Raw genomic sequence first — 24,240 nt, 5'->3', positions numbered from 1 at the left:
TATCAAACATCTTTCACATCAATTGTTGATATTTTGATATAAGTATGTTCTTTCTTTCCAATAACTGAAAATTAATACTCCCAATTAGAAAATTTGGCGAGTCAAAAACAAAAAATAATTACACAACACCCTTTATCATACTCCATATCAAGACTCAACAACATAACAAAAGATACAGACAAGCCCAAACATAGATTAAATCAATAAAAGAGGCATATAGTTCTTATTAGTTTGTAAAAGCTTTAAAATTTTAAAATGAATTAGTCCTTCCAATTTAATTTGGCAAGCAGGGACCATGATCATGTTACTACGTTTTCATCAATATTTTAAGCACACACTACACACTGCGTGCGTGTCCAAACTTTCTATTTTAGTGCTTTGTCTTTTCAATACTATTTGTATTTAACTGAATCCATACATCTCATCAAGTTGTGTCGTCTAAATTAAGAAAAAAGTAGGTGGTCTGTTATATCGTTTTAACATGATAAATTATAGTGTAAATTTTATAAAAATATATTAATGATTACTCATAAATTGAAAAATATAGTACTATATAATATGTAAATCTAGCTAATTTTTCAATTAAGATTTTAAATTAATTATATAATAAGATCTAATATGCAAAATGATTTTCCATTGGAACAACCGTGGTAGGTATTTGTTGGATTTATCAGAATGAAAATTTTATTTTTCATATTCATCTCATAAATTCATGAATTTCACTCTGGACTGCTAGGCCAGTGCAGTTGGTTCCGGAGGGGCAGAATTGCAAGAATGAGCAATGATCATTCCCACTACTGTCGTATAGTTGCAACATCTTTGAGGCACAAGTTTAAGGCCTTGGGAGGTGAGCAAGACAGTACGTTACAACCCTCCTTCTTAGCGGGTTCCTGTGTACCTTGATTGAACACCCCTTATAATACTGTCTGCCCGGGTTATGGATGGCCCTTGGAATTGAGGTTTCAACCATGGTGCAAGAATGGAATTCACTCCGGAATTTCTCGTACAATGATGATACACAAAATTCCAAAACAATATTCACATATAAATATCTATCTATATATTCATTAATTACAAGACGTACTCCCAAATGTAGTGATTGGTCGAGGTGTTCCGAAAAAATGATTAATTTAAAATAATATAATAATAAATGCATACTATGACATAAAATCAATCAAACCGAATATTTAATTAATTATCATATGCTATTTTTTAAAAATGGGACAGAAATTATTTGTGGAAGGTGGAGATTTAGAAGCCATTTTGAAATCTCACCAGTCAGTCAAACCTTTTCTGCTCTCACGAGCCAACTGTTTACAAACTTTATATTATAATTTTTATAATTTTAAAATTTACCTTTAAATTCTGGTTGATAGTCCAGCATTATGAAATTCGGTCTCAAGCCTCAACCTCTCTCTACATTCCCATTTCTACCTCTCATGTTCATCAAATTAGTCTCTTTAAACATCGCTGATTACTTCGCGATCGAATGGCTGAAAAATAGAAATCCACATCGGAGGAGGCGACCGTCGGGAAATGAAATGCGGTGAGTGGTTTCCATGCAATGTTTTGTCAAGTTAGCAGTCTGGCTTCTACTTTGCCTTTGCTTCATTGTCTGTTCGACCTTGAACGTCTTTAATGTTACTCTAAAACCCTAATTTAAGTTAGATAATTTTCCTCTTATACTATTTTTTTTATAAATGGATTTTTAATCTTTTAATTTGCCGATTATATTATGATTATTGTCACAAAAACTGATTATCTTTTCGCTTCTCCATTTTTGAGTCGATTTCAGTTTTCACCTACCTTTTCAAGAGTTAATTAAACGTTGCCAAATATTTAAATTTCCTCGAATTTTCTCTCGAATTAATTAAATGTATGTTCATGACTTCATGACTTATTCTTCTTCAAAAATAGTTTGTAATGATTTAAATTGTTATTGTTATATATATACCCCAATTTTTGTCGAACATATTTCAAGGTCGAGCAGCCTTCGAATCTAAGGTATAGCAAGCAATGACTGATAATTTGCCAAGGATTTGGCATGGACACCAACGCCTTATGCAACTGCATACAGAGACGGAGCTAAGAAATTATCTCAGCGAGAAAAATAAATATGAGAAAAATTTGAGAATTCAAGAAAGAGCATTCAATGCATAGATAAAAATAAATAAATTTTAGAAGGAGTTGGGGAAATTAATATGTGGGGGCATATGTCCCTCCTAACGATATGCTAGCTCCGCCCCTGACTATATACGTCTCACTAGTCACATCCCCCACCCGAAAATAGGAGCAAACGACCCCTTAATTTTAGCAACTTCGATTAACACTATATCATTGTTTGTTCTATGATCCTCGTTTTAAATACTGCAAAAGGTAATAGTACTAAGAAGAATTATATATGTTCTTTTGTTAGCATATGGTATTTTTCTTTTTTAAAAGTTCATGAATAAATTTTAAAATGATGCCACGATCTGACAAGGATGTAATATATTCTCCGTGTAAAGTTTGTACGTTATTCTTCATGCTCCATTCAAAATTGGGGTTCACAAAATCCCAGGTTCCATACTTTAAATTGAAAGAGACTCATTTTAATCAATTATAATATTCTTTGAGAAACCTCTTTTTTCAATCAAAATGAAGGACTTAATTAACCAAACTAAGTAAAATCAATATCAATTACAATAAATATGGGGAAATTTCGCATAAAAGAGACTTATTATTAGATCAATTTATGTTGTGGATGAACTTATAGTAAAATATGTTAATTTTGGAACTTATTATAATTCCCCATTTTTTCTAATATAAGGATACTTATTGAATATAACGGAGTAGCATCATTTATCACATACAACATCATTTCCTCGAATTAAATATGCAAAGCTATCTCATAGATATCACACCTGTAAATAACCAACACGTCACTTCCTCAATAAATATTTTTGGTGGGGGGATATTTGTACCTAAATATTGCTTATAAAAGAAGAATGCGTACTACCTCAACATAAATAGTCAGATTTTTTTATAGAAATTATAAATCTTGAACCTTGATTAAATTCATGCTTAGGTTAAAGAAGTGCGCCGCACACATGAAAACGAAACATAGATTATTTCGTTTGAAATTGTAATAGATTTAGAGGTAGAAATGAATGGGTTGGTGAAAATATTGTGAAAATTACAAATGCACAATCTTCACCGGTCGGTCAAACATTGCATCGATTTTAACCATTAGATTATTTCCACCCAACCCAAATATCTTTGGAGCTTTATATGTGTCCCTATAAATTCAACTCATCTACAATCAACATGCTTCCATGACTTTCTCTCTTTCTCACACACACATCTTATCTTGGACAAGGTTTGTAACTTCCTTCAATATCTCAGTTTTGACTTTTTTTTATCGAATTTTAATTTATCTAAGGTTTGTACTTGTTTTTTTTATTGGATTAGGGGTTTTCTCGGATGATCGGTCGGAAGTTTGAGGTGATCGAACGATCATGACGTGTATTGATGGCGTGAAACATGTAAGCGATTCCCGTATTATTCTTGTCAAGTCAGCCATCGCCTTAATTTTGCAGTTAGCCTTTGCTTCATTGTCTGTTCGACCTTGAAATTGATAGAAAACCCTAATTGTGACCTTATATTATGCACAAGATTTCTTCAATTGTTGAAATTTGGATCATGTATAGATTAACTAGTTCACATGAATGAATTTAAGGTTATGAAATTCTTCTAAGTATCGATCGAATATCAAATTAGGAATCAACGATCGATTTGGAGACTATAAAATCATAGAAATTTCAATCAATATATATATGCACTACATATAACACTATATATAAGTAGAACACTTAAATTGTGATATATATATATGAATGGATGTGGATGCTATATATTGAATCATAAGAGGAAATATATATTTATAAAGATGAAGAAATAAACATAGAATATTTAGGAACTTGTATTTTCTGACATGGCTGATCATACAGATTTTGCTTGGATCCTTCTAGTATTGAAACTGCTGTATTTTTGTCATCTACATAATAAAGCCAACTGTAATTCTCACCTTTTTATAATTTCAACTTTCGGCCTTAATCCACAAGCCCGGTCGAGCAGGATTAGTCGAATTCCGCCAAAAGGCGGATTCGGTACACCTGTGGTTAAACCAAAAAAAAAACTAAATATCTCTACTAAATAATGATATGAATACATAGGTTGATTGGTGTTGGTGTAGGGTATGGGTAAAAGTGATTCATTTACTATAGTTTTAAATAGGGGGACCATGGAAGCCCATTGCATATTAATGTGTTTCAATTAAAGGTACCAAACTCTTTGGAATTGAATTTGATGAATAAATCAAGAATTGGGAGTGTTGGTGCATGTATCTTGAAATATAAATAAATAAAAATTGGTGATGATTTAAATCTCTGTATAAAGTTTTTATATGAAATGAGAGATGAGATTGAAATATGAGTATGTGGTAGATAGTTTGTAACAATTAGGGAATTAAAAAGGGTGTTTAATTAAGATTAGTTTAAGGTTGAACAGCAATGAAGCTAAGTTATAACTTGCAATTGACTGCTGACTTTGCCAAGGTTATGTATGGAAATCGATTAATCAATCGAATAATCAATTGCAGCAGAAAAGGGTAAGAAATTTTGCAGTTTCAGATTGTTGTATATTATGTTTTTAATTAATTATTTATTTATTTATAGGGTATGTATGTACTAGAGTAATAATTTAAAAATATGAAATTATATATATGGTATTTCGTTATACTTAGTTTCTATATCATTGTGTGCATGTAATGTCTATATCATGTACATATTGTGGATGACCCTCGATCGATCGATTTTGTTGTTAATGGTGCACGACTTGTCGCTTTTGGGGGCGATTTTTTTTATTTCATTTCGTTTTTTTTATATTTTAAAGAGTAGATCTGAGCTATGAGTTGTACAAAATGTGGTACTCTCTACTCTATTTATATGTACAATAGTTTGTCAATTATAAATGAATTAATAGGCAATTACTACTAAAGATGTTAGAACTTTGACCAAAAGAGCCATGCCTAAAAAAATCTAAAACTCGTGTTTCATTTTGTTAGAAGGGCTTTATTGTAAATCCACATTTATTAGTTAATTTGGATATATTGGGAATATTAGGAACTTTCTTTTGAATAGTAGTATGAATTATGAACTACATTGGGTGAAAGATTTTGACTAAATGATATATCCATGATATTTTTTTCCCGTGGAATAATGCATATGTATATGTATACTATGCAGACTTCATGATAATGTGTTATAGGCTGCAATAGGGTTTTGGTTATGATCTCTAATATTTCACATTGATTATGAATGATAACTTGTGTAAGTTTATAGATCAAATGAGCTTTCTCTTAAGTCTTAAGATACTAGTCTTTTGAAACAAATTATCTTGTTTGCCAGTGGGGATGAGATCTAGTAACCAAAACTAAGCTCCATGATCTTGAGTAAATGTTCAAACACATTTTGTATATGATTTGTCTTTATGCAAATTATTGATTTATTTACAATATCAATTAAAATGAACATATATTACCAGAAAAATAATGAACTTTAATCAAATTTCAGTCCGTCCTGCAACTTTATAAAAACCACGAACTTGAACATTTTTTTTCAATTAATGTTTCATGACGAAATATTCAGATTTTATTTTTGTAATATGTTGATGATTTGACGCACATATATTTATTTCCTAAGTTCGTTGAGAACAATGATAAAATTCCACAGGCGATCTATTCCTTGTAGACCTTTTCGGATGCCAAATTAGATACTCCCAATTTTCACCCAAATTAGACCATGTGGGAAAATTGACAAAAATTTTAAATTTATGATTTTTATTGACGATTATTAAAGTTGACAATCATTAAAGTTGCGGGACCGAACCAAAATTTTATCAAAATTCAAGATTTTTTTGAAATTTTGACCTTAAAGTAATCAATTTTTGTATATATAGCAATAGTGTTTGTTTTAATAACCACCATATATCGATTATACAAGATCTATACATATATATTGTATAATTGGTTTTATATCTTCTATGAGGCACCGTACTTTCTTTGTATTGTGTCATTACACTAGTATCATTTTTTTCATATATTGATGTAGAAAACTAATAAGCTAATTGAGAGTAAAAACTAAAAACCCTAAGTTTACATCACCTTCCGACGTAGGCACACATGGTAATAAACTTGTAAGCAGTATTCTTAGATTGTCTAATGTTTTTTCTTGATTGTTTCTTTTTAACTCAACACGAAATTAATGTGTGAATGAAGATATTTTTTTGCAGCGGTGGCTTCGTGACAAGTGGAATGCAATGGGTGAATTTAAACTAAGCGAAGAGAAGAAGAGATGATTTACTGATTTAGATGTTGAATAATCATTTGGTTTAATTCCTTTGTGTGCAAACTAATTAAGTGGAGATCTCAATTCTCAATACACTGATGTTGATGATCTTAACACCGCAATTGCATCTGCTCCATTTCCAGCCATAACTCTATTTGACAATTATATCATTTTAAAGAGAGTGTAAGAAAAGTAGGTGTAAGAAGTAGGTTGAAAATTAGTATATTTATAAATAAAACTAGAATATTAAAAGTAAAATTAAATAAAATAAATAAAAAATTGCATGTCGTCTAACGCTACTCTATTGCTAATGCTCTAAAAGACAATTACATCTTCAAGAATACACACACTCACAATCCACCAAATAGATCACAACCCCACAAGCTATTATTGTGTTTTTGGAAACAAATATAACAATTACATCTTCAAGAATACACACACTCACAATCCACCAAATAGATCACAACCCCACAAGCTATTATTGTGCTTTTGGAAACAAATATAGTACATATCAATAGGTGGTTTAGTCAAGTGATGTGAACTTTTATGGTTAGAATTTCACTAATAATTACAGGTTATTTTCTTTATGACACTTGAGTAGGGGTCCTATAGTGATAGTGGGTCTGAGCATCTTTGAAAAGTATGAAAAATAGAAAAAAAAAAAGTTTTTTTATACTCCCTCTGTCCCGGACTACTCGCACATTTCCTTTTCGGCACGGAGATTAAGGAATGAGTGTATAGCAAAGTCAACACTTGCGGCTGTAGGTGATAATTTTTACTAAAAATGGAAATAGTGCAAAATAACTTGGGACACCCAGAAAGGAAATAAGTGCAAGTAGTCCGGGACGGAGGGAGTAATATATATGCCTATTGGGCTGGACTTTTTTGGTCAGGCTTTAAATTGGACCTTTTAAGAACTGGAGGCTTTAAATTGGACCTTTTAAGAACTGGGCCTTAATATTCATGGGCTTTTTAGTCTCAAAATCTATTGGTTTATGGCCTGAATTAATATGCCAAATAATAATTATTGTTTTATTTATTTTCCCATATCAATGAAGATACTTTGCTCTTGCGATCAGTAAAAGATATCGGTCAAGAATTTTAGTTGTAATTAGCTGTCTTATCAGAATTACGTGCAATTTATTTTTCCTTCTTTAAATTGTTTTTGAAAAATCATATTTAAAAGTCGTTAATTACCTAATTTCCACTTCCTTAATTACGTATGATTAGAAATGACAGTGACAGTTTGAAGTGGGCCGGGGAAATTTTTAAAGCCCGTTTCCAAATACTTCGGATCTATGATCATAGCTTTTTCCCACCATCCCTAACTCAATTATCATTACTCCCATCTTTTTTTGTTTTGGTAAATAGTAAAAAATGGCACATAGTTGATTAAATTCTGATCTATTTCCTAACTTTCAAAAATGACCAATGAATTGATTAGATTCTGTTGGCAATTGAAACTAAAAATATAACATATAACTGTTCCACATCGGTGTCAAGATAAAACTGAAACTAGTATATAAGTCTCACGGGCCCCTCCTCCTATCACCAATTGGTTTTAGGATGGAACCCATGGATTTCTATCAGATTCTGTAACTTTCAAAAATGACCAATGAAATCATAACTTTGACGTTTTTCTGAATTGTCCCAATGAGTTGAATTTGGGGAGAATTGAGCATGAGTGGAGGCGGACGCCGGGAACATATGATGTGGTTACCAGAATCGAGCATGCTTTTTGAGATTTTGGAATATTGATGTATTACGTTCACGCCTTCAAGTTCAATTCAGAAAATCATCAAAGTTATGATTTAATTGGTCATTTTTTAAAGTTACATGATAGACTAGAATTTGACCAAACTTTGTGTATTTTTGAATATTTGCCCTTTGTTGTTGGGTATATAACTAATTCCGACTATATAAGACGACATATATGAAGTTTATAGATTAAATAAACTCTCCGTCTTAATAATTTAGCTATTCTTTTGAGAGAATTTGTTTTCTAATAGCATCTATATAATAAGTTCTCATGTTTAATCTGCCATATATTCAATTCTAAGGCATTTGTGAATGTATATCAAAATCTCATTTGCTTTTTTTTCGGAAATAAAATGTGGATGTTACATTCGAGTGGAATGTTGATGCCACAAAACATTGCCAAAAATAATTTGCATATGAAAAAATATTTTTGATCCCTTTCTCTACTTTATCATCTGGACTAGGCAATTTTACAACAAAGATGGGGTTGTCCAAATTTTCTTTTAGAGAATAAAGGAATTTAACTTTATTCCATCTTCATTTGCAGATTCCGTTGAAGTGTGCTTTCCGTCAACTTTCCTCTTTCATTTATTTGTCATGCAAAACACTTTATTCTCGTAGACTCAATATATACATATATATAGAAAAGTTGAATGTATATACAACAACTGCAATCGACAAATAAGAAACCATCTTAATCATTGATCTGCTTTAATACCGTAACGTTATTGTGCATGATTATCTACATTTTCACAAATTAATGTCATCTATATATAATCAGTGGCAGAATCAGGAATTTAGCACTGAAACCAAGAATAATTTTAAATATCTAGGGGGCGTTCGGTTTGCAAGATTGTATCGGGGATTAAATTTATAGTGTGTTTGGTTCATGAGATTCAACCCCACAACTCAATCCTAGATGAATAATCATGGGATAATTAGTCATAACTAACCCCCTGTGACTAAAATAATCTCACAACTCAATCCTAGATTGTATCTTGCTATTATTTTATCTTGGAAACCGAACACCACCTTACTGTACTAATTAATCTCCATAATAGATGTAATATTAATAAAAAAAGTTACTCCATTAGTTTTTAATCAGTCCAATAATAACTAAAAATATACTTTTGTCTCATCGAGGAACTTCTGTGTATTTTGTATATCTAGGCTAAAAAATTGGACCACTATTTTTATAATGGGATTCGAAATTCATGTTCTTTTTGAAGTACCATGCTACCATTCACCTTTATTCCCCAACTTTTCCATAAATATATGCACTAAATCAGAATAGGACTTAAGTTCAATTTGAAAAAAACTAAAGTTCAATAAACTTAACTCAAATAATTGTTGTAATATCAATTTATGAAATTCAATAAATTTTGATTATATTATATTATATTATAGGAGTATTAATTATAAATAAATTATCTGGTTATTCGATTCACACAAACTAAAATATGAAAATAACACCCCATTCGTTCCATAAAAATAGATAATTTTTTGCCATTTTGAGTTGTCCCATAAAAATAACAACTTCTATTTTATGCAAACTTTTTTCTTTCTAATGATCAAATGAGCCTCATTTTCGACTAATAATACTATAACCAATATTTTCTCTATTTCTCTCTTATGTTACCAGCTAAAACTCGTGTTGTTCCAAAAGCAATTTTTTTTATCGAAAGAGGTAGCATATGTAAAACTCAATGCCCTCATAAGGAACATGCACAAAAAAATTCCCTCACCTCTTTAATCAAACATTCCCACATTTATATGTAGTAACATTGCAAGGAGCAAACACACATTGTCACACTCCTCCACCAAACCTCCAAAAACACTCAAATTCTCCCAAAATTAAAGAAATTGATCACCCCAAAAACATTGATCAATCATGTCTACTCTCAAACTCTTGCAAATCACAATCTTTCTTGCTCTACTTTCATCTCTAATCCAAGCTGATGAAAAACCATCAAGAAAGCTAGATGAAAATCCACCTGACCTAGAAAACAAGTGTGGAGATTGCCCTTGCGACAGCCCTTGTAAACCTCAGCCATCGCCGCCGCCTCCATCTCCAAAGTATCCACCGCCGAGCAACGACTGTCCGCCGCCACCCGCCGCCAAGAAACCGCCCAAGGGAACTAACCCTCCCTACATATACATAAATGGGCCGCCGGGAAATGTTTATCCGGTTTATCCGTATTATTCCGGCGCCCTCCGCAGCGTTTTGGTCGGAAAAATTCCGTTCTTGATTATAAGCTGTTTATTGTGGGTGGTAGCTTTTTGAAGATTTTTTTTGGACAAAAAAAGAATAATATTTCATGATCAATATTTTCATTTTGGATGAATAAGTTTGTTGGGTTCATGTTTGATGGAGTAAATTGAATTATTGTCTTAAATTGATGTTTAATAACTCATGTTTAGTTTGGTTTACTGCTTTATTTATAACTTTTTATGCTAGTAATTAATAAATATTAACGATATTTAAGAGATTATGTTACTACGGTTGTGATAGATAAAACATATCCATATTCATGCCTTTTTGTGGATTCTATTCCACAAATTTGATAAGAAGATGTGGATCTCTACGTTTCATATCATTTCTTGGGCAATCTAGAACATCCGAATAAAATGACACTCCAAAGGAGAGCTGAAAAGAAAAGACTTAGGTTGAGGATTGGATACCAACATCCAAATTTCCCCCTACAACAGCATTGTCGATTGATCAAATGAGAGATATCACAGATTGGAGTGAAGATCGACACTACTTTTGTTGTCCCCGATCCCTGATCAAATTGGACCACTATTTCTATTATGGGAATCGAAATTGATGTTATTTTTGAATAAATTAGATTTGGATAGATATCAATTAAATTGTATAAATGTTCACTTAACTTGAATGAATTAAAAAAAATACAGAACTATCAGAATGATGCCACAAACTACATGATTATTCATTCGTAACTAAGATAAACTAATCAATGGATTGAAAATTCGAAATAAAACTCAAGGATGAACTAAAATTCACAATTTGACTAATAGTAATATAGTTCAGGGTTTAGATCTTGAAACATAAGAAAAATATAAAACTAAAAGAAAACCCTAAAGGTAGGAAAACAATCAAATCGTTTATTAATATTGATCAATAATTTTCCATCTACTTGTTTTATTAAAAAGAAAATCTAACCGATAGAAAGAAAGCAAATCAAGTTATTAATATTAATCAGTCATTTTCCATATACTTATTTTATTAACGAGGAAAGCAATAATGGTAAAAAAATAAAAACTTTCAACCATCACCGTGAATACAAAACAAATATTCAATACATTTTGATTATACTATATAAATTAATTCTCGTTTAGTAGTTAGATTCACTCAATCTAAATTGGAAATACTATAGTACATTTAATCAAAATTTCCCACCTTTATACTATATAGGGAGTACTATTGAAAAGGGCAAACACACATTGTCACACTCTTCCGAAATTCAAGAAATTGAGAGATTGATCAATCATGACCACTCTCAAATTCATGCAAATCACAATTTTTCTAGCTTTATTTTCATCTAAAATCCTTGCTTATGAAACTAATCCACTTGATCTTGAAAACAAGTGTGGAAATTGCCCCTGCCACAAGCCTTGTAACCCGCAGCCATCTCCTCCGCCGCCTCCGCCGCCATCGAGTAAGAACTGTCCGCCGTCCCCCGCCGGCCCAAATCTTTATCCGGTTGTTATGTATTTTTCTGGCGGCCGCCGCAGCGTTTTGGTCGGAAAATTTACGTTCTTGATCATTAGCTTTTTATTGTGGGTGTGACCAATATTTTAATTCTAGTTAAATTAATTGATAGGTTTGTTTGAGTTCATGTTGGATGGAGTAAATCAATTCATTGCTTAAATTGCTCTTTAATTAATAACCCTTGTTTAGTTCGGTTTATTGCTTTAGTTATGCTGTTTTGGGTTAATCCGGTCTTTGATATTTAATTAATAAAGATTAATGATATTTCAATTGTGTTCTAGCTAGTTGTTGTCTTTATTGTTTGAATTTTTTTTATAAATTTAATTATCTTCATTGGATGATATGGTATATGAGTATTTAATTGTATGATTTTGTTGCAAATGAATTACATCGCATATCTTGAATGAATTGTGATGAAAAGAATAACTAAATCTTAATCATATATAGAGATTAAATCTGATCCATAAATCGAAGGCTAAATATCTCATAGTATATGATTTTATAGTATGTTAATATTAATTTAGGTCATTAAAGAATCATGATAATTTTTATTAATTAATTCATTTAAAGAAAACTAAAAACTAACGATTATGATAAGATGTGCTGATTTATTTTCCAAAAATAATTTGATTCTTGCGTATAACTATATAAGTGCAGTCATTACAAATTTTGATGTGTGTTTGATTTAATTCGAAATTTACTAATTTTGTTATTAATTTCTTTTATACAGTGCTTTATTAATTTTGATATATGTCTTCAAGAATCATGCCATTCATGAATAGGATATGGTTTTATTTTAGAACCGGATAATACTTTGAAATTTGAAATATTAGTCAGAAGGAAGAAATTAAATTAAATGCGAATTTTTTCATGAGAGAAGCGGAATTAAATTTGTGCTATAATCTCATGACAAAATTGACAATTTAGAAGTATATAGATATAAATATAATAGGTCCAATATCTCGTGGCAACTAGAATTTACATCATTAATTTTGCATCAAAAAGTATTTAACTCTGAGAGAGCATTGCACTAAACAGTTTGTAATCTTGTTAGATCTTATGGCCCTTTGAAGGCATTTTTATCTCTTTCTGTATTTCTTCCCACCAACCTACCTAGCTACTTACGGCCGGGGACGGCGGGCTGCTATCCGACGTCACTGTCGAATGGCAGCTCGACGACCGTGATTCATCAACATTCGTCTTTCGACCTCCACACCCTTTCTCCGTGCCTGCCTTCGAGCTTGCTCTCGACCTCTCAGAGATGCTGCTACGGCTCAAGCATTTTGTCGTTGGTTTCGCGTTTCTAGCTACGCGTCGCTGCGATGTCTAATAAACACAATCATCAGCCATATAAAAACCCTGATCAAGACTCGATTTTTATGAAATTTGTCAAGGGAGGAGTTGGTGAAGGCGAGGCTTGTTATTTACCTTGGTTTGATGTGGCTCGCGCTCGACTCTATGGTAAAACGAGGGCAGCGGTCTAGCATTGAAGTTCAAGGTTTTCCTCAGCTGCTTGATTTCAGCTTCTGCTTTTTGCTACAAACAGAAAAAGTCATAAATCTTGAGCTCATAAAGATATATAAATGTACATACACATCAAAGGTTCATTACCTGAATTTTTGCCTGAATTTTGCGTCTCTCGTCTTCTCTTGCACGAATATTCTTGTCTATCTTCATATCAAACTGCAAGAGAGAGTTCTCAACAACAGAACTATCTTTACATATCACTCGAATGAAGGAGAAACAACAACTTTTACGTCTCTCTGCAAGTTCGTTGCATTTGAAACTAAATCTAGAAGTATCCTGCTTTACATTTCGTTCAGGCACAGCACCTGCAGGCTTCACTCTACTGGAAACTTCCGTCAGAGCAGAGGGCCGAGGGACCTGAGTTCATTTGTTTCTTGATTCTTTATCACCCCTACAAAAAATGCAAGGCAACGAAAAAATGCTTTAGTTATGAGGCATCCACACTTAGATAACGAAGAATCTTAATATATCTATACCTTTTGATATCATTGACAACTTTTGCTTTTGATTCAGGCTGCGGATAAAAGGGAAAGACATTGATTAACAGCAAGATCAGAATCCAACTATTCCATTTCAAGATGGAAATGTTCAGATAATCAACAAACATGATTTACGAAAGTCAAGCCAACCTCGTGTTTTGGGGATTTCTGCTTTGACTCTTTGCCCTGAGCAGTAGCTTCTTTGATCTTCTTCTCAGCTTCCAATATCTCGTTGGCCTTCGAGGCTCCCATCTTCATTCTCCTCAACTCCATGATTATCACTAAGCAGGGCAGTGGACGGACTTGATACATCAGCCACATCTGAATTAGCAGCATCAAGATCAAGAGCTTCGTCCACTGAAAGCACACTTCCCGGATTGTCACAATCCTCCTCCTCCACCATCCCACGTTCAGAACAACAGTCGAAATCTCTGGCATCATCACATGAATATTCAATCTGAGCATCTAAACTCGATGAATCAGACACTTCTCCTTGTACCCTCATTCCATGCTCACTTCCACACACACAACTATCCATCCCTTCATCAGGTTTTGGCGAATGTGTACGCGCAAACTCACCATCATAAAACCTCTTCTCCGAGGCTTCATTCAAATAGTTTTGATACTTCATTTCAGTGGTTAACTACTTCATTACATGTGGTTATAACTTCATCCAGTACGTTATTTAGTTCATTACAAATATAATTTTTCGCAAACTATGCATACAACACGGTTCAATTCATATTACTTCATTACTTGATGTTATTACTCCATCAAATGCGTTATTTAGTTCATTAAAATTATAATTCTTCACAAACTATGCATATAATACAATTATGTTCATATCACTTCATTATTTGAGGTTATAACTTCATCAAGTGCGTTATTTAGTTCATTACAATATTAATTCTTCGCAAACTATACATACAACACAGTTCTCCAACTGTTCTTCTCCACTCCCCAAATTCCTTCAATCTACAGCGACGATTTCCTCCAGAAATCCTTCAAAATCAAACCGGATGACGATAAATTGTTCTCGAAGCTTCTCTACCCCGAATCAAGCAATATATGCATTTCTTTTTTGAATAATTCTCCCAAGTAGTATTTTTATTTTGCACTGCATGCTCGCCAGTAATATGCATCACAACTAAACAATTATCTCCTTTTGCATCTCCTTATTCACCACCTTCCCTATGTTGAACAACAAGTGCAGCACCATGTTATCCACCATCCTCCCCGTAACCACCTCCCAATACGCCGACATCCTCATCTTCACGCCCCATAAATGCGCGATGTTGAATTCCCCAAACCTGCTCACCGCCGCCAACGGGAAATTGCAGCGAATCTGTTCCATGAATCTGTTTTGCTCCCCCATTAGCTTGTTTCACAATGTTGTGTATGCCTCGCTGCACGTGTAATGGGAGAGCTTCTCCATCTCCACCAGATCGGAGATCCACTCCGCAGAGTGGCGCTTCTTCCTCAACTCCGATGTAGTGGGGCGGGGATACAGCACGAAGGAGGTAGTTGGTGCCGAGGACAGGTGAGAGAGAATTGTAGAGAGAGAGAAAATTAGATTGGATTTGGGAAGGGAAGAAGAGGTGTATACACGTAACTGCATTATTTTTTGTTCCAAAACTACCCTTTTCTCAATTTAATTAATAATCATTAGATGTGAATAATGGGTGGATGAGATTTGGTCTCTAGTTCGGTCTTTAAGATTGGTTCGACATTGATCACAACTCTCGAGTTAGGGATGTTACAGACATAATTTCACACATCCTAGAACTTTTGAGTTATAGCGAAAATCTTAGTGTTGAAGATAATATATTAGTCGAAGTGTCAAGTGTCACATTATAGTTATAAATAAGACTACAAGAGTGAGGTGGTTGTAGGCTAAGACAAGTCCACGTTTCTACTTTTTTACCAACTTTACTTCTTCCTAGAATTCTTAAGCTCAAAGCTTATCACTATTCCGAATTTCTTAATATTTTGAACCTTGTGCAGCTAAGTTTTGTTGATCTTGCTAGATATGAACAAGTGATGGCTGGTTCTTCTAGTGGTCGGTTGAAAGAAATTCAGAGCATAAACACATCGCTTTTTGCCCTCAGATGAGTTATTAGTGATTTATCTTCCAGCAATTCACACATTCGTTACAGACAAAAACATTGATGCTTGTCAACGTATCCCTGGCACAATCTGATATGGACGAGACCTGCAACTCTTTAGTATAAGCTAGCTTTCCTCTTACTTAACTAGGACTAAATTATTAAGTAAAGAAACCAATCTACAAATTTACATCCTCATATTTTGTTGTGGTTATAATGGTTTGTGGTTTGCGCAAGATTAATGCAGTTAGTTAAAGGCTTAGTTAAATTTTATGTTTATAACTTAAGTCTTTATAATGCAATGTCCTAAGGTTTTGGTCTTAGGTAGACTTCAAAGCTCAACTAATACTGATAGTTTTAGGTATAATGCATGTGTAGATGCACTTAAGACGACAGAAATGGTGGAAATTTGTGAAGGATTACGCAAGCCGATGGAGGATGATCATTTGGTTCTGGTGCATTGACCAAAATTTCTTGAATTTTATGGATCTATTGCATCTCTAGCCAGTCTTCATTTTTTACAATTATCAAATTGATGGTAGTCCTAATAATTCAATCTCTTTTCCCTGGCTACACATATTGGCTTAAGAAATAGACAACAATTATTTACTATCCCATGTGGAATCAACACATTTTTTTGTCGATATACTCCCCCCGCCCCATTAAATATGCAACATTTCGTAATCGACACGAGTTTTTATGTAGTGTTATTATGTGAGTTAATGAAGAGGAAGGAAAGTAATAGAGATGAAAAAGTAGAGATATAAATGTTTCTATTTTAAGAAATGTTTCATTTTTAATGGGACAATCCAAAAAGGAAATCGTTTTATTTTTAATGGGACAGAGGGAGTACAATTTTAAGGAGTCTTATTTTATTTTAAGGAGTATTCCCTCCGTCCGCGAATAGGAGTCATGTTTTTCCATTTTAGTCCGTCCACTAATAGGAGTCCCAGTTCACTTTTACTATAAATGGTAATAGGGTCCCACCTTCCACTAACTCATTCTACTCACATTTTATTTAAAACTAATATATACAACTGAGACCCTTATTCCATTAACTTTTTTCCACCCACTTTTCTTAACATTTCTTAAAACCCGTGCCGCCCATAAATGAGACTCCTATTGGCGGACGGAGGGAGTATGTTTTTTTTTTCAGAAACCATGTGATCTTAAGTTCGAGTGTCGAACATATAATTAATTTAGCTACAAGTTGATATCCTTCAAACGGTACGAAGTAATTTGACAATATAACAATCTTTTATTACATATCAAATAATACAGCACATTCCTATAAATATAATATATAGTTTTAGTAAGAAGATGGTCTTTCCAACTTGAATAATATGGCTGCATCTAATCTCTAACACTCATAAATCATTGGTTAAGAACGAAGATGATCACACTGGATGAAACTTGACATCGGCCTACCAAACCCTAGAAGCACTCTTGACAAAATTTGCAGGTACTTTAGCAACTTCTTTAAGTGGTTTGTCCGTGAATCTGATCAAATTGTACACAAATCCGCCCAATACTGTTCCCAAAATTGGGCCAATTATATATACCCAGAGATCTGTATATTTGTGTAAGATCAAAGCTGGTCCAATTGTTCTTGCAGGATTCATTGAACCCCCTGAGATCGGCCTATACCAACAATAATTAATTAAAATATTTAGAATAATTATCCTAATTAGTTATTGCGTTATTAAACTATTATTACGTACCCAGCAATAAGAACTCCGATTAGTAGAGTCATTCCAATGGCAATTCCTGCCATTTCTCCGATCTGAAAAAGGGCATAAAAATTGGATGAAATTGTTAGTTAATTACATGGTTTAAATTTCCGGGGTTAGATTCTTACAGCTCTGTTATCGGTTGCAACACCAGAAATAACAAACATCAAGAGAAATGATGCAATAAACTCCATTGCAAGGGATTGCATGGCGGAACCCGTCGGTGCAGTATCAAAGGAAGTTAGATCAGTCACATCTAGCAATAGGTACAATGTCCCACTTGCAAGAAGTGCCCCCAACAATTGTGCTAGCATGTACAATGGTACCTACCAAATCATTTATTAAAAAAAATAGACAACTTTCTAGAATTGCCCTAATGAATCCTAGTATGATAATACGATAGGATAACAATGTTGTTGTATCAAGAAGGAAATCCAAACAGACTCAAAATTTTTGGGCAATACTAACGAAAATGACACTATCAAACTTTACTACTAATTTTTGAGATATTCATAGCTTGTGCTTCACACATATATATCTTGAAAATGTTATATTCATAATCCATTAAAAAAGAAAAATATATTAATAACAATTAAATTAAATCAAAACAACTCAGGTTTAACTATGCACCCCTAATGCAATTCAATAAGATTATTCGAAATACGTACTTGTTTGATGGGGAACTGCCGAAAAAGGGCCATCGTGATGGTGACGGCCGGGTTGAAATGAGCCCCGGAGATATGGCCAACCGAATAGATCATGACCATAACAGTCACCCCAAATGCCAAACATACTCCTGGAAACGTTATCGTACCATACATTTTATTCAAAACAACCGAACCACACCCTACAAATATCAAGAAATATGTCCCAACCGCTTCCGCAATCACCTAATTAATTCCCACATTAAATTAGTAAAGTTATTTCTCATTTAATTGAGTTAATATAAATAGTTTAAATAAAATCATACTTTTTGAATCAAAGCAACAACAACAGCTGAGGACCAGAAGCCGGTGCTTTCCTCATCGTTTAGACTTTTTCTGTATTGTTCTTCTGCTGATCGAACGCCGCCCTCTTCAAGACTGTCGTGCGCAGCCATTTTCTACTTCTTTTTTTTTAATCTCAAAATTTCCTTTTTTTTATTTTTTATTTGAAAATTTGGGTTAGGTTTATTGGAAAAGCTTAAGAAAAAAGAAAGAATTTGAGAAGAGCTTTTAGTTGGGATATAAATTAATAATGTAGTGTAATCGAACAAATCGGAGATGCATGGATGGTAATGCTGATTTGAGGAATGGCTAAGGACGATAGTGTTTTGCTAATTTGTTTTGTGGTTAATATTCCAACATTTAGTAGTGCTTGAATGTAATGTGATAAAATATCACTTTTGGATTATGTTTTAATACCCAATTTTTCCATACATATAAACCAGTGATAAACTAAGAGCATCTCCAATGCCGGCGTCAAAATCGCGACGCCGATTTTTCGCCGACGCCGGTTCTGACGCCGAACCATTGGAACCGGCGTCGGCGAAATCGGCGTCAAAATCGGCGTGGCCATGCCGATTCGCGCGATGACGCAGGTTCCGACGCCGATCCTCACGGCGCCATTGTGGGTCCCGGATCGGCGTCAAACCGGCGTCAGATTTTATTTTTTATTTTTTTTTTCTTTTGAAAACACTATATATACGCGCTTTGAACGTCATTTTCATTCGCACCACTTGTTTTAACGAGTACTCTCTCTCTACCTTACTTTCTGTACAAGATCAATTTAAGAAATGAGTAATGCCGGTGGTAGTGGTGGGGATGCGGATGAGTACGAGCGTATGCTGAACGAAGAGCTAGATGCCTATACGACAAAAACTTGATGCACTATTTATTAGCACTAAAAATACCTGCAAGCATACAGGGTAGATCTAGTATAGCTAAAGGTCAGTACCGGATATCGAACACAGGGAATAAGATTGCAACTGGCTATCATATACTAAGCGTCATATACTATTTAGAGACACGGAGAATTTTGTTTTTGTTTTTATAAACTAGACATAAATATGAACAAATATAAAAATAAAATAAAATAGACAAAGCAGGCTAAAGAATGTAGAGTTTTAGGATACGACTACTACGACCTAGTGATGATTGATCTCACAAAACCTTTACCTATAAGTGTCTCCATGATTATTAGGAAAGTCGTGATTCTAAGATAAGCCCTCTCTCGAGTGCACTTATCCAGTAGATTAGACTCTAACTATCAAAGTCTCCTTCCAATAGATTAGATTCTAACTCCTTATGGTTCCTAAGACTCAAGCCCTCACAAAGGGTCCCCTCTCTCGAGTGCAGATAAACCTATGTGTTGTACTCGTTCCTTTTACCACGTAAAACTAGCTATCTCTCGATTAATCTAGTTAACGAACATAGTTCTAAAGTTGGCCAGACAAAAGAACAATAAAAGCACAAGAACAAGCAAAATAATCACAAGAGCTAGGAAAAGGTTCAATTCAATCAATCAAAACATATTCATAATAATTTTCACCAAACAAATCTACAAATGATGTTTAACTACTCATAGACAAGTAGTAAAAACAAGAATAATAGCACTAGATATGAAAGAAATCGATAGAACCCAAGGTTGAATCTTCAATCTTCAATCGTTTCTTGCCTGGATCTGCAGAGCTCCGCTCCAATGGAAGATGGATGAGTTATGTGTGAGAGATGGAGTGGAAGAATGTGTAGAGGGAGGAGGATTGGGGCTCTGAGATGTGGGAGACGAAAACCCTCGGTCTCTTTTATACCCGGGGCGGAAATACAGACGTAAAGCCTCGCAGAACACATCGCCCGGTCGGGCGATTTTAAGTCGCCAAAATGCCCGGTCGGGCAAATTTTCTGGAGTTCGCGACTAAAACGCCCGGTCGGGCGTTTTCCCCATAAAAATCGCCCGGTCGGGCGTTTCCTCTGAAATCCTCCAAAAGCATGATCTTCGTCTTCGAAAGGGCTTCGCGTGAGTATCTTGCACGCCCCCATCGGAGTCCGGATGAGAGAGTTATGGCTATTATACGAAAGTCGCGCATTGAAGCGCGGATGACTTGAATAATATAGTGGGCGATTCTTCCTTCAAGCTCGTTTTCAAGTCATTTTCACCTGTTTTAGCTCCAAACACTCGACAAACTCGTCAAAACACTAATTAGTGTATGTGTGGATAAAAACCTAAATTAAACACCTTAAATCATCAAAATCACCATCTCATTACCCACAACACCATCCTAAATTATGAGTTTGTCAACTCCCCCAAACTTGCATATTTGTTTGTCCTCAAACAAAACAAGAGAAAAACTAATAAAGAAACACGGATGCTAAGAACTAGACTTCATAGTTGCCTCAAAAATTGTAACAAGAAATAAAGAGTTTGACAAGAATACAAATCAAATCAAGCAAAGCTTATTAGTGCATTTTCATTACTAGCTCGTTGATCACCTTGAAGTACATGCGCTCACAAGTGTTTAGAAGTGTGTTTATCACTCACTCACAAAGTGTATATTGGAAAAAGTATATGCTCTCAGATCATGCAACATGCAAAGTTTACCATAGGTTTGCTCGAAGTCTAATCTCTCCTCTACTTTATGTGATTAAAATCAAAAATCCGAAAGGTCTTTATTTAAGGTTATAATGTAGGCTTTTTGGTAAGGTGAGGAAATATGGCTAAAAAGTGACTAAACCCAAACATAGCAAAAGTGATCAATTTCTACTACATCAAACTTAGCACCCCACCAACAATTCATATCTCAGTAAATTCTAGACTTAGTCTAAATTTCTTCTCACTTCCCAAATTCCTTTGATTTTTTTTTTATTTTCCCTTTTTTTTTCTTTTGCACATCCTCTCTTTTTTTTTTCTTGTGCACGGCCAATTATCTTATTCAAACCACAGATGTCTATGCACTTTTCACAAGTAAGCACACTACTTTTCTTTCTACCTTATCTCTCCGACTCTTTTCACTAGATATGAACTAACTTTCTTCAAGAGTGTATGAATATTCCCCTTTATTTAGCTTTCAAAGAAAAAGGCTTTAAAGGCTCAAAATGGTTAGCTAGGAAAAATATTTTGAGTAAGGTCAATAATTTGGATATATAAAGTAGCTAAGAAGGATGGCCTAACGTCCTCTTTTATCATTTAAACACTTTGCAGACTTAAGCAGACTATGAGCAAATTCTAGAAACAAATACATGAATACAGATAAATCACACAAGAAAGAAATCTATGGCTCAAGTCTCACAAGGTTTATGCAAGATTCAAGGCAAACAAGCAATTCATTATTTATGCACATTTTCACTAAACCTTCAAATCAATGCATCAAGTCAACTCAATCAACACAAACATTTAATCGTAGGCAACTCGGTCTGATGTTCCTAAACATGAGTATTTCTAAATTTTCTTTGTTATGCTCATGACAAGATTCACCCCGGGATTATTAAAAAAAATTAACAAAAACAAGCAAAAACAACTAAACTCATGGTCCACCACTTCATCCCCCCAAACTTATTCAAAATTAAATTAAGAATAAGTTTGTAAAGTCGGTATGGACATGAGTAAACTAAGAAAACACATTAAACTAAATCAAAAAAGATAAAAATGATACCGATGTTGGGTTGCCTCCCAACAAGCGCTTGGTTAACGTCTTTAGCTTGACGTTCTTTGAAGCTCAAAAGTTAACCCCCATTCTCGGGATTTCCTTTAGGATGCCTTTTGTACAGGAGCGGAGGGTAATCCATTATTGTGCTCCGTGCTCTCCTCAAATAGCAACCCTTGTAAAAACAGATAAAGAGAAAAAAAAATCACAATAAAACTATACAAGATATTAAACTCTAAATTAGTATTATCAACCGTTCTACAATATCAGCTTAAAGCAATAATATTCCCCGGCAACGGCGCCAAAAACTTGATGCACTATTTATTAGCACTAAAAATACCTGCAAGCATACAGGGTAGATCTAGTATAGCTAAAGGTCAGTACCGGATATCGAACACAGGGAATAAGATTGCAACTGGCTATCATATACTAAGCGTCATATACTATTTAGAGACACGGAGAATTTTGTTTTTGTTTTTATAAACTAGACATAAATATGAACAAATATAAAAATAAAATAAAATAGACAAAGCAGGCTAAAGAATGTAGAGTTTTAGGATACGACTACTACGACCTAGTGATGATTGATCTCACAAAACCTTTACCTATAAGTGTCTCCATGATTATTAGGAAAGTCGTGATTCTAAGATAAGCCCTCTCTCGAGTGCACTTATCCAGTAGATTAGACTCTAACTATCAAAGTCTCCTTCCAATAGATTAGATTCTAACTCCTTATGGTTCCTAAGACTCAAGCCCTCACAAAGGGTCCCCTCTCTCGAGTGCAGATAAACCTATGTGTTGTACTCGTTCCTTTTACCACGTAAAACTAGCTATCTCTCGATTAATCTAGTTAACGAACATAGTTCTAAAGTTGGCCAGACAAAAGAACAATAAAAGCACAAGAACAAGCAAAATAATCACAAGAGCTAGGAAAAGGTTCAATTCAATCAATCAAAACATATTCATAATAATTTTCACCAAACAAATCTACAAATGATGTTTAACTACTCATAGACAAGTAGTAAAAACAAGAATAATAGCACTAGATATGAAAGAAATCGATAGAACCCAAGGTTGAATCTTCAATCTTCAATCGTTTCTTGCCTGGATCTGCAGAGCTCCGCTCCAATGGAAGATGGATGAGTTATGTGTGAGAGATGGAGTGGAAGAATGTGTAGAGGGAGGAGGATTGGGGCTCTGAGATGTGGGAGACGAAAACCCTCGGTCTCTTTTATACCCGGGGCGGAAATACAGACGTAAAGCCTCGCAGAACACATCGCCCGGTCGGGCGATTTTAAGTCGCCAAAATGCCCGGTCGGGCAAATTTTCTGGAGTTCGCGACTAAAACGCCCGGTCGGGCGTTTTCCCCATAAAAATCGCCCGGTCGGGCGTTTCCTCTGAAATCCTCCAAAAGCATGATCTTCGTCTTCGAAAGGGCTTCGCGTGAGTATCTTGCACGCCCCCATCGGAGTCCGGATGAGAGAGTTATGGCTATTATACGAAAGTCGCGCATTGAAGCGCGGATGACTTGAATAATATAGTGGGCGATTCTTCCTTCAAGCTCGTTTTCAAGTCATTTTCACCTGTTTTAGCTCCAAACACTCGACAAACTCGTCAAAACACTAATTAGTGTATGTGTGGATAAAAACCTAAATTAAACACCTTAAATCATCAAAATCACCATCTCATTACCCACAACACCATCCTAAATTATGAGTTTGTCAGCCGTGAGGTTGATCGATGGATGCAGAGTTATATGCAGCCGGAGGCACCTCGCCCACGACCAGTTATCCACCGTCGACAAGTGGTTGATCGTGATCATGAAGCTGCACATCAGCGTACGAGGTGGGGTACCTCACGATGAAGAAGCCCTCCTCCAAGCACATGCCGACATGCGTCAGACG

General features: G+C 34.4%; 2 protein-coding genes and 1 long non-coding RNA gene across 9 annotated transcripts; 1 reads left to right on the top strand and 2 right to left on the bottom strand.

Moving 5' to 3' along the window:
- Positions 1-1,405: 1,405 nt before the first annotated feature.
- Positions 1,406-6,500, top strand: LOC121778149. 2 transcript variants are annotated; one of them, XR_006045629.1, is made up of 3 exons: positions 2,983-3,358; positions 3,451-4,648; positions 6,331-6,500. It is a non-coding gene; the product is annotated as an uncharacterized LOC121778149 (long non-coding RNA). The 2 variants fall into 2 exon arrangements; XR_006045628.1 differs by having other exon boundaries at positions 1,406-3,358; positions 3,451-6,500.
- Positions 6,501-12,817: 6,317 nt separating this feature from the next.
- Positions 12,818-14,548, bottom strand: LOC121779332 (protein WVD2-like 7). 6 transcript variants are annotated; one of them, XR_006045784.1, is made up of 6 exons: positions 14,034-14,548; positions 13,881-13,918; positions 13,690-13,795; positions 13,489-13,560; positions 13,306-13,413; positions 12,818-13,203 (listed from the first exon to the last, which is right to left on the bottom strand). XR_006045784.1 is itself a non-coding variant. In XM_042176653.1 (6 exons), exons 4-6 carry the CDS (start codon positions 13,552-13,554, stop codon positions 12,991-12,993), a joined length of 387 nt encoding a protein of 128 aa, XP_042032587.1. In that variant the 5' UTR covers positions 13,555-13,560; positions 13,710-13,795; positions 13,881-13,918; positions 14,034-14,548; the 3' UTR covers positions 12,818-12,990. The 6 variants fall into 6 exon arrangements, 5 of the variants coding, with proteins under 5 accessions (XP_042032587.1, XP_042032584.1, XP_042032585.1 ...); XM_042176653.1 differs by having other exon boundaries at positions 13,710-13,795; XM_042176650.1 differs by having other exon boundaries at positions 13,629-14,548.
- A 2,792-nt stretch (positions 14,549-17,340) lies between these two features.
- On the bottom strand, positions 17,341-18,879 carry LOC121779402 (probable aquaporin NIP-type). Its single transcript, XM_042176737.1, has 5 exons — positions 18,689-18,879; positions 18,387-18,608; positions 17,847-18,044; positions 17,710-17,771; positions 17,341-17,629 (listed from the first exon to the last, which is right to left on the bottom strand). Exons 1-5 carry the CDS (start codon positions 18,815-18,817, stop codon positions 17,413-17,415), a joined length of 828 nt encoding a protein of 275 aa, XP_042032671.1. The 5' UTR covers positions 18,818-18,879; the 3' UTR covers positions 17,341-17,412.
- Between the last annotated feature and the right edge of the window lie 5,361 nt (positions 18,880-24,240).

The sequence above is a fragment of the Salvia splendens genome, chromosome 19 (genome assembly GCF_004379255.2).
Source record: "Salvia splendens isolate huo1 chromosome 19, SspV2, whole genome shotgun sequence".
Taxonomy (NCBI): domain Eukaryota; kingdom Viridiplantae; phylum Streptophyta; class Magnoliopsida; order Lamiales; family Lamiaceae; genus Salvia; species Salvia splendens.
This window is presented reverse-complemented; position numbering and strand designations above follow the sequence as displayed.